The 15805-nt window shown below is 41.5% G+C and overlaps 1 protein-coding gene across 1 annotated transcript; it reads left to right on the top strand.

Moving 5' to 3' along the window:
- Nucleotides 1-3903: 3903 nt before the first annotated feature.
- On the top strand, nt 3904-5602 carry wu:fb55g09 (uncharacterized). The gene has a single exon (XM_062986562.1). It carries the CDS (start codon nt 4296-4298, stop codon nt 4866-4868), a length of 573 nt encoding a protein of 190 aa, XP_062842632.1. The 5' UTR covers nt 3904-4295; the 3' UTR covers nt 4869-5602.
- The last annotated feature ends 10203 nt before the right edge of the window (nt 5603-15805 follow it).

The following is a 15805-nucleotide window of genomic DNA, read 5'->3' as shown; positions in this document are numbered from 1 at the left end:
TCAACAAAAAACACACCATCTTACACTACTATTTCCAAACACCAGTTTTTGATTTTATTTTGTCACTGTCAACAAATATAAACTACTCTTATTGTCTATTAAAGCAGGAAAATCTGATGTTGGATGCTTCAGTCAACTTTACCCTCCACAAACTCCACCATAACAAAACCTGAGCACCTCTCAACCTTGCTTCCAACAAGAAACCAAGTGTATTTTATTCATTTAAAGAAATGTATTCAAACATATTAGGGTTTTTATTGCAATGGGGCATGAAACTGACTGTAATATAAGCACTGCGCTGTCTACAGAATACTATTTGAAGTATTTATATACTGCACTGTTTTCTTTTGTTTGCTATGTTGGGCTTTAGTCGTTGCCTGTTAACACTAGAAGTCCCAGAGAGGGGTCATTTAGCATTTCTACCTTTGGAACCCAGAGACGGGTCGAATGACCTGAAGGATTTTAGCTAACATCCTATAATCACCGTCTTTTGTTCTGCAAATAAGGCCATTACTGTCGCACCACAGGAGGTTGTTGTTTTCCATTGAGTTTAGCCATTTAGTTTCTAGTTAGTTCTATTCAGTTTATTGTATTTGATAATATAAAGACTATACATATTGTATTTAGTTTAGTTTTATTTGAGCAAAAAAGCACTGAAACAATGAATCATTTTTTATATATTTTAAATAGAGAATTAGAAATTTTAGAGCAAGGTACAGCTGTGAGTAATGACCAGAAGCATTTGTGTCTAAGTCAAGAGGACTGAAATTTCAGTGTGAAAAATATACAAAAGAACAACTGTTATTTGTTTCCATGCTTTTTATTTTTGTTATAAAAATAATAAAAAAAATACAAGGAATAAAACAATTCCACACATATTTACAATAGGCTGCAGTGGGGGGCTGCGTGTGTGTGTGTGAGTGGCATGTCCTTCTTGTGTGACTAGCATTTCAGCACTCACTCAGCAGTCTGTCTGCACTGTCGGAACATACCTGGCACTGCCTGGGTATGTCCCTGGTACATTTGCCACACGTGTATTTGTAGCAGTCAACACATCTCTCAGTTGCACAATTGTTCGTGCATCGATGGTTGACCTGACACTTCGCCCTTTTGCCAGGGCTGGGTGTGGAAGGTTGTTGCCGAAGGAGTTTCTCCTTGCGTGCCTTCTTTTCACTCACATGAGAGTCACCTAACTCTTTTGCAAGCTCAACCAGGAAGTCCACCCGTCTCTCCTGCACCCCAGTGCATGCCTGATAAAGAACATGCGCATTCAGTGCTGCCATGTCAATCATGTTGTAGAACACGGCGACTGGCCATCTCCGTGTTCCTGCACGCACGCTGTACTCCCGCACCATTTGGTCCATTACATCCACACCGCACTTTGTGTGGTTGTATTGTGTGACCGTGTTTGGCTTCCTTTTGTTGGTATCCTCAGTCTCAACCACGCTGTGCATGCTGCTGAGAATGTAGACGGCCTTCTTTCGTTTGGGTGCATACACTGTCAGTGTGGCACCAGTGGTTGAAAACACCTGAGTGGTGAATTCAGTGCGGTCCATCTGTCTAGTGGATTGAGGAATTTCCCGGCGACTCTTGTTGACTGTGCCGAGGATAGTGGTTTTCCGGCTAAGCAGTCGTTGTGCAAGTGACAATGATGTAAAGAAATTGTCCGTGGTTACAGTTCTGCCCTTGTCCATGAATGGTTCCATCAGCCTCATCACTACAGTTTCGGACAGTCTCTCCCTGCTGGGACGACTGGGGTCCTTGCCAAGATATGGGAGGACATTACAGATGTACTTTGATTTCAAGTCGCAAGCCACCCAAAACTTGATGCCAAACTTGTCTGGTTTTGTTGCAATGTATTGCAGAAAACAGCAGCGAGTCTTTGACGGGAAAAGCTGTTCATCAATAGTGATGTGTCGACCAGGGTTGTAGGATGCGATGCAGTTGGTGACAAACGATCTCCACACATCGGAGATTGCAGCAAACTTATCGGTCTCCGCTCGCTCACTGCGTGTGAACATGTCATCAAAGCGTAGGTGTTGCATGATGTCTTGGAAGCGGTTTCGGGCCATAGTTGCAATGATCCTTGGGTTTGCCAGGTTTGCTGACCAGCTGTCACGTAGTGATGGAACCTTGGTCACCCCCCGCAAGATAATGACTGAAATAAATGCCATTAGTTCCGGGAGATCCATGAACCAATCCACCTGCTCTGTGTGACGTGCATGTTGAGTAGTCCATTCTTGAATGCTACGAAGCATGTCAAGAGTGATAAAACAGAGGAAGCTCTGAAGGCGACTCCGGACACTTCGTCTGGCCTTAGCCCTTGGCTCTCCATCTGTAGGGTACGGTTCTATTGGGGTGAAATGGAGACGTTTCCCCACTTGTACTTCACGCCACACTGTGCCATCTTTTGCGGTCTCTGTCGGCTCACTCGCCAACCCAGCTCTCTTTTTTGGTAGAGGAGGAGTCTCCTCATCTGCAAGATAAATAATTTCAAATTAACATTTTGTTTTGGTTCTAAATAAAAAAGATAGTCAGGAAATAAAAATAGGTAATTTGAAAAATCTAACCTGAAGACAGCTCAGAGTCCGAATCCGGTTGAAGGACTATGTCTTCTCCATCTGAGTCACAAGGGTTGGTGTTGCTCAGGATCAGTTCCAATGCCTGTTCTCTGCATTTTGTTTCTTTTGAACAAAATAGGTGAAGCAGTCACCTATTTATCCCCCACAGCACAAAAGGCTGCATGCAAATTTGCTAAGGTGTTAGCAACCTTATGCATATCCCCTGCACAACAATGCAGCTGGGGGGTGGGCAGACACACTCAGGAGCAGCTTACATTCTTTTGCTTACACTCATAATATAAACTCATATTACACTCAAAAACATAAATAAATTATTTTAGAAAAACTTGAAAACTTGAAACAGATTGTATGTTTTGCAAACTATATGTACAATATAACCAGTTGATTTCACAACTGTTAAGAGTATGTTAGAAATTGATTTTTTAGGTAAAATTTATTGATTTATATGGTAAAACTTTTTGACTTATAACTACTTAAAAAGCTGACTTTTGGATGGAAAAAGCCATTACATAATGTCTGGCTAATTCTCTGTACAGAACATTTAGGAACAGGGAACTGAAACTGATCTTTGTGAGTTTTTAGTCCTTTTCAAGTATTAGACAGACGTTAGTGTGAATTCAGCTCTACTCCCCCCTGCAGATTCCTCAGGCAATGGCCACATTTACAAATGAAAGGATGCTAATTGGAGCCATCAGAGTCGTCAGTTCGGACTAAGGGTCATTTGACCCTCTTTCGGGACTTCAGGGGGGAGCTCGAAATTTCTGGGACTTCTAGTGTTAAATCGTTTAATTGTTGTCATGGCTGCGTCACACCCGCATACTAATTCTAGCGTACTAAAGAGTATGTGAACATAGCATACGTCGGCTCCTTCATAGCATACTTCTTAGATCGCTAGTATGTAGTTTCGCACGTAAACCTATTGTGTTGTTATTAATGCTGATACGCTGGTCTGGAGTCGGTTTGGCTTTCTTTGTTCTAATAGGTTTAAACAGTGTGGGCTAGCACAAACTGATCCCAGACCAGTTTTTAGAAGCACACCCTGGGCGAAACCATCTGTTTGAAACGAACACAGGGGAGCGCGGTAATGTACTTCGATTCCGTTATGTAACACTAAAATGATAATGTGCTTCACATTTGTTTGTGTTGAAAGCATAAACTGGAGTGTTAATCCGTATGACTGTAAATGTAATCTACGCTTTTAGATATGTATATACAATCCGGATTGATACTGAAAAAAACACCCCTGTAATCCCGTGAGCGCTTGGGACGTTCCGAGGAAATATAAAGTGCACTGCAGTTTTCAGTTGACAGCAGAGTTACTGAGACGCTTGTGTGGCTAGTGAAGCAGTTTGTCCGATTTAAAAGCACAACAAACTACAAGCCTAGAATTTTTCACGCATTTGGCTTCTGATTTGATTATTCTTACTTAAGACTAAGGGTAAGACAGAACGAAGAACTCGAACGAACTGAAGAGGGGTGTGACTGTGCCAAGCTGCCTGTACAAGAGGCACCTGGTCGGGCTATGTACCATAGGAAGCCAGTGACAAAGAAAAAACCAAAAAAGATTGTGAAAAGGTAGGCCATTTGTGGCCTGCTTGAGGCGAAAGAGCGCAAGAAACCTCCTCCGAAGCGGTGGAGTCGATCCTTTGTTTCCTCCCAGAGGAGACGATGTGAAGGAGAAGGTTAAAGGGGCGGTCAGCAAGAAGCGAGCTAATGCTAAACGTCGAGAGAATGTGTGGGAAGGGCTTGATGTGCCAAAGCAGGACGAGACTCCCGGTGAAACACACTCCGAAAGAAGAGGAGTCGAAGAAAAGATGGCACAAGTGCGAACAAAGGCGATGGCACCGAAAACGACGGGACCGCCGCTTCGACGGGCGAAGACCGAGGCACCTTCCGGTCACCACGTCCCTGCGGCCGGCGAACGTCCGTGGCAAGAGGGCACCGGGCATGAGGGCCCCTCGCAACACCAACCAGTTCCTCATGCATGAGAAGTACCAGCTCATGCACATACACTCAGACTCTGTGGGCACAGACAGCGGCTCAGACTACGACCTCGACCCAGAGGATATGGACTCGTACCTGGGGGTTTTGGAAAACGCCTGGGGCGCACTGCTCGACAGTCCAGATCCAGAGCTCCCATCTATGTGCTTCGGTCCACCTGGGTTTTCTAACCTGGACCATGAGGACAGCATGCAGTATTTTCCATCCGAGACCGACGTCATGGAAAGTGAAGATTTCATGCAAAGGGACTTTAAACAGTTCTGTGACGATGTGGCTTGCATATAAATCAGTGTGCCACAGGTAAACCGTATTGTACTCCTCTGCCAGGCCTGTACGAGGGTGGACGAGGTTGTAATACGTTGATATCGCCTTACATTAAAGCTGCAGTATGCAACTTGTTTTATTGTTTTTAACCAAGTACTGACATGCCATTTGCACCCACTGAGTGAGGAGCAAAACACAACTGGTGAAGAACGATTTGCATGCAGTAAGCAGTAATATACTGTATTTCTACAAGCGGGGTCTTAAAATCACCAGAAGTTACGTCCTGCAGCTTTAACCCGATATCACAGTCCATTCAGGTGTCAGTACTTTTATATTTCCACTGCTGAGCTGCACCATAAATGTCTTTAAATATCTCAATATGAGTTTTTTTTCCGTATGTGTTTGTGTGTCATATCAGCCACCGTTACAAATATCCGTGCCTGTTAAAGACCAGACGGACTGTATCATTCATTTTATGTTTCAAACAATGTTTCTGACGCCTTTCATCGTGTGTACTGGCATGTATTGTTTTGTTATGGGAGGAAAGGAGAAGCAGAAGAAGGAGTGAACCCAAACAGCCAATAAGAGTCACCATGGGGCCAAACCCAAAAACGGCTCCATATAGAGCACTGCAACGGGACGTCGAAGCCCTACGTGATATAAAGTGCAGTGTTATAGGGGGTAATGAGCCATGTGGCGTTCAAACATGTTTACATTCGAGTGATAATAATGAAAATAAAATAACTTTTTTTCAACTGCTGCATGTCTTTGTGTTTGTGCAAACCAAGTGTCCTTTTCTGACTGACAAATCAGCAATCATAAACCCTTAAGATTAATATTCAACCATTATATTGAATATTACAGTGTTAAATAATATTAGAATGTACAGAATTTAAAGTATGTGTCCCTTTATTTCCCTTTCGGGTCCTAAAACATAACTGGCAGGTCATTAATCACCAAACACAAGCATTATATTTTTTTAACAGTGCAGAAATATGACTTGCCTATGAGTATTTTAAGCATTTTTCTGGCTCATAAGCGATAATGAGCACTACCCTTTCAAACTGTGTCATCTAGAAGCTTCAGTATTAAAATAAGCTGCTTGTTTTAATGAGCAGTATTGTGTTTGTGTCGAAGGAGTGGAACTAAGCAGCCAGTGGTATTTCAGAACGGCTCGGTTGCTTGTGGGGAGCCGAATCCCAAAACAGCTCCATACAGCGCACCACAGCAGGAACCCTAGTGAAACCCCTGAACAACAACAACTAAAAAAACTATTAGAGATAATTGTTTTAGCAAGTGACGCTATGGCAGTAATAAACGAACAGTGCTGTTTGTGTGGTTTTGTGTTTGTGGACAAAGTTTCATCTCATTTCATCATATGATCCAAAAAGTTGTGTAACTGTTATCTTTAAATAAACACTAATTAACTTGACAGTGAATGTATTTACAGACCTTTATGTTAGCTTTATGATTGGTTCAAGTATTTTAGCATAAAATGTAAACGATGAACAATTACTTACAATAAAGAACACCAGCATTATAAAAAGCTGTAATAATATGATAATAAAACATCAAACAATTGTCAATAAATCGTAACCATAAAACATAAATATCTCATTTCATCCATTAAAGGGTCAGTATTATATATAATATAAGGCTAAAATAAAAGTATTTCATCAGTTTAGAATGTAAATGTTTACTGGAATATTGAAATGACAAAAAGCTGCAATAATATACTCAATAAATAATATAATGTTATGTTTTATTAATACAACATATTACTGTACCAAATCAAATAGGAGCCAGCCAAGAAACCCTGATGTGTGCACTGCTCGGTAGCTAAACATTAGCACATATTGATTGTTATATTTCAATATTTTCAATACTGATTATTTAAAATGTTGGTTTGAGTGAGAGGTTAGGTTATTAATTGTACTGTATAACATGCACAATAATAATTCATGCAAACAAGTAAATACTGGTTATAAAGTCTTATTGGCTTAGAATGTGTCCATAAAAAAACAATAAGACACAAGTTCGGATTTGCTTGTCTAATGTTAAGAAAGAAAACATTCTAAAATAATACCACCACCATTTTCTGTTACCACCACTTTATCCTGGTTAGGGTTGTGGTGGGTCCGGCTTCAACACATGATCCTCATATTCAGTGTGTCATGATTTACTAAGATAAACAAGTGAACAGCGTGTTTTTGCTGATACATGTGACTGTACAAATGAAAACAAAACGTTTACACCCTGCCGTGCTGTGTTTGTACTTTCGGGGTATGAACGTCACCTCTGTGCACGTCTCTCAGGACCGAAGAGAGACGGATCGAGGCCGAGTTTGAATGGGGGATGGGGTTTGGTACATGCACCACTTCCTCGTAACACACGTAGCTGTTTGTCAGAAGGCAAGAAGTCCTGCCCCGATGAACATGAACTGACATGTTACACAGAGTCAGCGTCATGTTACCCCACTGTTCCAAAACATCAAGCAGGTCCATTTTGAGTCGGGTTCCTTCCAAGCTTTCTTCCTTTTATTATTTAAGCGGATCATTATGTGTTTTTGTGAGCTGTAGAATTAGTAGAACTTGCTTTTATGCAGCATCATGGTTTGATGTATTTCTCTTGGCAAAAGGTAACAGGGTTCCCCCGATGGAACCACATTCTCAAAATCCTGTAAATATTGGCTTTTAAATTTCTTTTATTTATTATTTTTTACTGTTTATGCCCAATTTTCCTCCCAATATGGTCATATCCAGATACCCGATAGAATTTCGCTTCCTGTACTGCTGCTGACCTTTGCTCTGACCGATGACAAGTGTGTAGTAGCCGACCGCTTGTAGCCACACCAGTACTGACATCTCGAGCTCATGAGTTTGAATCTCAGTTCTGCTAACAGATAATCAGGCAGCTGTAGCCTAGTGGTTAAGGTACTGGTCCAGTAATCAGAAGGTTGCTGGGCCCTTGAGCAAGGCTCTTAACCCTCAATTGCTTAGACTGTATTCTGTCACAGTACTGTAAGTTGCTTTGGATAAAAGCGTCCGCTAAATGCTGAATATGTAAATGTAAATGGGTGCCTATACGGAATACGATTGGCTATTCCTGGGAAGGAAGGCTGTAGGGATTATTCATGACTGCTGCAATTACGACCTCTGCTGGCTGATCGATGGTGCTGCACAGAGACGGGGGATAATGGGGATCAGTGCGAGACTCTGTATGCACAATTCGGATCTCCATATGAACCCGTCTTTGCAAGTGAAAGGAAAGGGTCAGCTACTGCACAAGTCGGAGTTAGATATGACTAAATTGGAAGGAAAATTGTGGGAAAGGCATAAAACTATTTATTTTCGGTCTGCAAAGGTTGAATAGTTATTTTCTCATACATTAGATGATTTGTGAGCAAATCCAGCTGGAGGACACATCACAGTAGACAAGGTTTATGAATCTAGCAGGACCTGATGGTTTTAGAGAAGGTGAATGCAGGCGCCCCCCCCCCCCCCCCCCCCCCCCCTCACCTCCCTGCAAAGGATTATTCAGTGTGATCATGATGTAAAGGGAACGCTCAATCCCAACTGACTTTCCCGCCCTCGCCCGCTCTTTTCTGCTCTCTGTAGCCTCCCTAATCAGTAGGACACTGTCGGTTCTTCTTAACCTCCCCCTCATTTATCTGCCTCTGTTCTGACACAGTGCTAGCTAGCGTGCTAATAAAATAACCAGTATTATTACTGGGGTTTACTGTATTACATGTAAACCCCAGCACTGTTTTATATGCTAGTACGCAGCTCTGGATGAGAAATATTTGCCTTGTACAAGCACATACACAAACATGAAGATTTGCAGGCAGCACCTACCAGGGTTAAGTCAACCAATGGAAAGGACAGATCTTTGCAAGCCCCGCCCCGCCCTATCACCTTCACGCTCGTGTTATCTGAGACCTTGGCTTAAATATTACCTTCCACATTAACATTTGTAGGTCGTGTAACGTGCTGGATTCAAACCTGTATACACACAAGTCTGTGTGATCTCCTGAACTTAGCCTGCAAAGCTAAATTCACATTAAAAAGTTCAATTATTTTTCCAATTTGACTTCAATTCAGGTTACTTTGTGATGGTTGGCTGTACAGATGGGTCAGCTTTCTCAAATATACTTGGTCTCATGTCGCTTGTAGCAGACTAGCTCCTGATAACACAATCCACGCCGTGATGATGTTAATCCAGTTAGTTCTTGGTCTTCTTGGTCTTCTTCGTCCTTCCACAAGCATTCAATTCTGTCATGTGGTTGCCTTGCAGGACCTAATGAGTCTAAGCAGTTCACCTTGCTAACACCAATAACCCAAACCCTTCTGCATAGGTTGGATTTAATTGGGTTCCCCAGATTACATTTGGGATCTTAAATTATTTTCATAGAGCCTGCAAAGCTAAAATGTATTCTGTTTCAGCCTCTGTTCTCTTCTGACTTTAACCGATCATGTCTGTGCGGATACCCAACTGGCCGATAGCACAGCTGAAATTCAAACCCTGGATCCCTGGATCTCAGCGATAGTGGGCCAAGCGCATCCAAAGCCAGAATGACCACCAAGTCTGACCACATCCAGTTTGCAAAAATCACACAAGTTTGTTTCAAGTGTGACTGAGACTTCAAGCTTTATGAAATAAATGAAATAAAAAACTGATTTGATTGAGCTGGTAGGATTTTTGGCACATGTTGATGTCATTCACATAAAACAAGAAGTTCCTGTTTAAAATAAGCCCGTTAAACCTCGTACGTTTGTTTTATTTCAACCGTAAGTTTGATGCGCTAGTTCGAACATGCCTTCACTCTTCAACATTATTATCTTATTTAGAATATCTTATTTTTATTGTGTTCTATTCACTGCACCTTTATCCTTCAATCATCTATAGAAAAAGGTACTAATCTGATCAGCCACTCTTTTGAGATGTTTAAATGTTACATAACTTGCCGTAATTGGACTAAAGTTATGTAAAGGAGTGTCTTGACCCCATATCCACCCTCCACAAGTTTCTTCTCTGAGGCCTTCAAACTATTCGGTCTCAGGTGGATGCATATGGGTCTAACTTTTATAGAAATGTCCAAAAAACATTGCACGTTATATTGGGATATTGCTATTGTTAATATTCGTGAAGGTTTTGCTACAGTTGGATATGTTACCCAGGAGAAACCGGTGCAACACCCTTAATGCATTTATACATTTGCCCAACTATAAACCAAAATAGTATGAATTTACTGATGAATTCTTTCTCATGTTTACAGCTCAGAATCAATAACAATAGAACAAATTACATATTTCTAATGTGTAAATCTGCATATCACGGTACTTAAATATGGATACGATGGTGCACCAAGAAGTTAAACCTGTAACTCATTATAGATGTTCATAATTTGACTAAAAATACTGCACTTTGGCCTTCAAATTTGCCTTCTGCATACAGATCTACTTTATCTGCTGTGTTAACATGTTCAGCAGAACAGGATCCACCCATACAGCCCAGCGCACCCCTTCAATCACTCCTAAATCTTTCTGGTTTCTGGTAGAAGCAGGGCTACACCTAACCCAAGTCTGAAAGCCGGTCTAGATCCAGTGTCTGAATAAAAAGCACAAGGTTTATAGAAGACACAGAGGATTCCTTCAAATCAGGCACTACTGATCTAGATAGTATGCAAATATAGCTTTAGTGTGCTAGTATGCCATTTGGATACAAAAAGACACTCACGGAGAATATAGAAAAGCCCACAGAGCTTTCAACCAATCAGGAAGGAGAGCTCCTTCTAAAGGCATGCTGATGACCTGGCTCATATTAGCACTGCCCTATCAATCTGACACCCGTGTTATCCGAACCTGCAGATTGAATATAAACAGGCACGTGGGTCACAGTTACAGCCGAATTCGATTTGGAATAGGGAGAGATTGAGGAAATGGGGTGGAGAAACGGGGTGGGGAAACGGGGAGCCTCTCCACTGTGGAAAAGTACAAGCATGTGAAGCGGGCTGTTGTTATAGGGCTAACACAAGCGGGCCGTTGTGGGCTGTAGGGTTGTTGCGCAAGACGGTTCGTCATTCGACGACTATAGAAGCAGATGTCAGCGCAGTTGCTCTAGTGTCACGGACTGACTGCTCACAAATGAACCGTCGCCCGTGTTAGAAATGACATACATTCATGTTGCGTTCATAAAAGTGCATTAAAATTAGTTCCATCCTTCAGTATTCAGTTATTTAATATATAGGTGAAGTCAAGAGTTTACACACACCTGTGAGGGAAATGAACGTGTCATGGTAGTCTTGGGATTTAAAGATCTCTTTGTCCAAAAAACGCTTAAAAATTTATTCCAGGTTTGTGAAAATCATGACAAAATCTGCAGGGTCGTAATTCTGCACTTAAAAACTAAGATAATCACGTATTGGTGCAGAAAGTTCTACCATGTCATAAACTTTGTGCATAGCCTCTTAGTTCCTTGATTGATTTTTATAGCAATTGATTGATTATCGTTAAAGTTGAAGACCTCTCTGTGCCCATAAAACAGGTTTAGTTTGACTGCACCCATTAGACTGACACAACTTTGACACAACTTTCAATTGATAGCCCAAAGCTCTACCCACTAGGCTACCGCTGGTCACTGGTGTTAGTAAGAAGGATTAGTGTAAATTTCTTCAGCTTCACTATCTGGTGTTCCAACAAGACAATAACCCCAAAGCCACATCAACACTGGACTCAGAATGGCAAATTCTGTGTAACGTAAAGCTTTCGGAATGGTTTTCTGAAGTCCCGACGTCAATCCTGTTAGGAATATTTGGACACAATTAACTATAAGCGGATTAAGCATTGATTGTTTAAATTTTTTAATCTATAAGTAGATGAACAGTCGAGTAACTTGCAGCTGAGCTAACTCCACCACAGACATCTCACTTTACACAATACTTCCTAAAAGTGGGAGAAAACAGAGTAACTTTGGGAAATCCTTGTTAAAAACATGAGGAACTTATTACGAGATCAAACCAGGTTTCTTGGGACGTGTGTTGCTGTGCCACCACACCACCATGCCAGTTTAGACTGGATTATACTGATTTAGTTTGTTGGTGTACTGCAGCTTTAAGACACTGTTTGCCTCAGCCGTGTGTGTGTGTGTGTGTGTGTGTGTGTGTGTGTGTGTGTGTGTGTGTGTGTGTGTGTGTGTGTGTGTGTCAGTAGGGGGATGGGGCTGTTATTCTGGTAGATTCAGGCCTTCCTTTCGAGTCACACAGCTCCCTCGCTCTCCTTCAGCTTCGCCCTTCAGTGTGTATTTTGGCTTGGAAAGGAATTTATGAAGTGCTGCTGAATCCCTCTGTGCTGAATAACAAATCCGGCGGGTCCTAAAGCTAAACTCGAACGGGGCATGAGGGTGGCAGAGAAGTGCTGAATGAAGGAAAAAAGGAGTGGGGTGCAAACAAAGGGGGAAAACTATGGAGGAAAGTCTACGAAGAAACTAAACTCTATGAATGAAGCATTTTTAATGTCTCATTGTAAACAAAACAGCGTTCAGGTAGTTTTCAATCGCAGCATATGAAGAATAATAAGTAGGAATAATAATAAACAACATCCCTACACTCCCTCATGCAAATGCCTAATTATTAAATGCTTTAAGGGCGCTCGAGTAATGCTACAATAAATTAAGCTAGCTCATTACTGCTGGGATCCAGAGTCCGAATCTTCAGTTTACATACAGACATGTTTTTTATTACTTAAAGTTTGTTAGTATACAGTATTTATGTTATAGTTACTCATTACACAAGGTTCATCAGTTCACAAGGTTATATCGAACACAGTCATGGACAATCTATCGTCTCCAATTCACCTCACTTGCATGTCTTTGGACTGTGGGAGGAAACCGGAGCACCCGGAGGAAACCCACGTGGACAAAATGCAAACTCCACACAGAAAGGTCCACACCTGGGGATCGAACTTAGGACCTTCTTGCTGTGAGGCAACAGTGCTACCCACTGAACCACCGTGCCGCCGTATATTACATGTTCATGTAATATACTACATCTAAATGTTGACATCTGCACCAAGAGAAATTCCTCGTACACTTGGGACTTGGTGAATAAATAAAGATTCTTCGTTTATACTGTTTTACACTGATGGTCACTGACCAGGTTTCGCTATTTTGGACATGTTTTTGCTGGGTTTTGCCATTTCCTGACCAAAATATGCTGTTTTGAACATAAACCAGCAACAAACAAGTTTAACAAGCAATAAATCAACATTTGGCTTCAGCAACCATCTTAGACCTGTTTTATGGGTGGGATTGTTGGTTTTTTATATATATAGTCTTGCCAATATGAGAACAAACACGTCTCATTACACCCTGTCAACATTTGTCCAATAGAATTACTAAATTTGGTACAACATTGGTTCACTGTTGGCAAAATGGTTCAAAGGTGGTTGTATTTCTGTTGGAATTAAATGATTGGCCCAGTGGTGGCCCAACCACAACCCAACATCAGCACCCAGGAATGAATTTATTAGGTTAATGTTGGCATATTGCACATCATAGTCACACATTCATTCCTGTTGTCAAATATTAAGATAATTATATTTTTGTACCCAAAGTTACAAAAACACCAATTATTTTGTTTGGTAACCAAAGGATTTGCTAGCTAGCTTATCAAAACAAACTTCTGTTGGAGCAGGAACTCACACAGCAGCAGTCGGGGAATCATCACAATTCAAGAAAAAAAACTTCCAAGATTGTCGTGACACACACACGTCATAAAACAGGATTGTTAAAACATGTAAATGAAAGCAGCAGGTCTGAGGAATAAAGCACCTAAAAAGCTGGACTTCTGGTTCTGTTTACATTCCACCTGTCAGTCATGGTATACACACCCCTAAGGTACCTGCATTTCTAAAATGCTAACATTGTGATTTTTTGGTGCTGAATCAGCAGCGTTGTGGAGTCAAACATCAATGTGATATCCAGTGCATTCCCAACATACACATGCAGACTCAGTCAGTGGTCAGTGCTGGTTATATGCTGGAACAGCCGAAAAGTAATGGTTTCGAGACCAGCTATACCAGAGTAAACCTATTGGAGACAGGAAATGTTCAAAACACAACACATTCTGGTCAACATCAGTTGGACTGTACTGTTTTTCTAAATAATAGTCTCAGTTTAATTGCCAAAGTTAATATTTACAATCCAGGGTCTTGATTTTAATCTCTTTACTGCTACACTATGTTACCAAAAAGAATGTGGACACCCCTTCTAGTTGTTTATTTTAGGTGTTTAAGCCTAAATTACTAACAGGTGTATAATTATTATTTACAGAGAATTATTTAATATACAGTTTATACTTTCAGCTGTGTGCCGACAGTCTGGGCATGTTTCATTCCTGTTTCATCACAACTGTGCTCCTGTGAGAAAAGCAAGGACAGTAAAGGCAATGGTTAGTCAATTTCGGTGTAGAGGAACTCCAGTGGCCTGCACAGAGCTCTCGTCTCAACCCCACCAAACACTTTTGGCATAACTGGAGCTTACAAATGCTTTTGATGAATACATGGGCAGTACAGACACGATCCAAAATCCTGGAAAATCAGGTACAGACTTAAAGAGCTGCAATTCAGTTGGGGTGTCCACATACTTTTGACCACATTTGCTTTTGACCTGCATTTGCTTTGCTGTTGCTTTAAGTCGCCCCAAATGGCAGCAGAACTTTTTGCAGAGTATTATGTCAGTGTGAGGGTATCCCTACTCCTCCTCCTCATCCTCTAGGGTGATATAGGAAACCTCAGCGTCCTGTTTATGTGTGTGTACAGGGGAGAGGAAGGGGGCAGAAGGGGTCTGGTGGAGGTGAACAGTGCTGGAACTGCGTGCACCTTTGAGAACGTGTGTGTTTACACAAAAAAAGTTCAGCAGCGAAGATCAGCAAAACTGCAACCACACGCACGATAACAGATAATAAAAAGTAGGCCAGCGTGCAGCGGCTCTCAGTCAGACTTTCATATACTCGACAGTACTGGAGATTAAATAAATTCTGCAACTCTTCTTTTTCTGTGACTTAATGATTAAAACACACTGCTTTGTCCACAAAATACAGTATAAGTAAGTGCACATTTTAGGTACATTATATGGTCAAAAGTACTAGGACACCCCTTCTAATTTGTAATGAAGGTATGTGTTTCAGCCACAACAGTTGCTATCAGGTGTAATAAATCAATAACATAAAAGAAATCACATGCTTATGACTTTGCAGCAACAGTTTAGGGAAGGTCCTTTCCTGTGCACAAAGCGAGCTCTATAAAGACATGAAGAAAAGCTCGATTCCTGACCTCAGCCCCACTCAACAGCTCTGGAATGAACCGGTACAGTGGTGCTGTGTTCCTGCACCATCTTGCACGTCCACCACATGAACCATCTGAACCACAGCCAGGCAGAGCACTGGCTCCAGCACAGATCATCCCTGAACGGGTCTCATACAGAGAACTGAGTAATAAAAAACAGACTCAACAACACAGCTCTGAAAAAGAGAAGCGATTTCTGAAGAGTCAGCAAGAAACTGAACACTGGGGGGCACAGTGTTAATGTGTCAGGGTTACAACTACTGACATCTAGTGGTGAAATCTACACATGACAGCGTTTCTCAATCTTTTACTCTCTCGGACCCCAGTGTGTTCAAAAATATTATCCTGGACCCCTGTGACACGTGTTGATATTATTTTCACCTATTCAGAAAGGATGGCAAAAGGTGTTGTTTCCAAACACACGCTCATTAGCTGTTCTTGCCTCAATAAATCCATAATAAAGAAAGATCTTTTCTGATATTGGTTAAAGTCTCAGGGCTGTAACCACAAAATATTGAGATATATAGACTGTTGTGTTACATTATTATGACCACTTCCTACTTTTGACCGCGGCAGCCCGTAGCTCATGAAGGAAGTCACGTTTTGTGAGCTGGCATG

The sequence above is a fragment of the Trichomycterus rosablanca genome, chromosome 24, assembly GCF_030014385.1.
Source record: "Trichomycterus rosablanca isolate fTriRos1 chromosome 24, fTriRos1.hap1, whole genome shotgun sequence".
In the NCBI taxonomy this organism is placed as follows: domain Eukaryota; kingdom Metazoa; phylum Chordata; class Actinopteri; order Siluriformes; family Trichomycteridae; genus Trichomycterus; species Trichomycterus rosablanca.
This window is presented reverse-complemented; position numbering and strand designations above follow the sequence as displayed.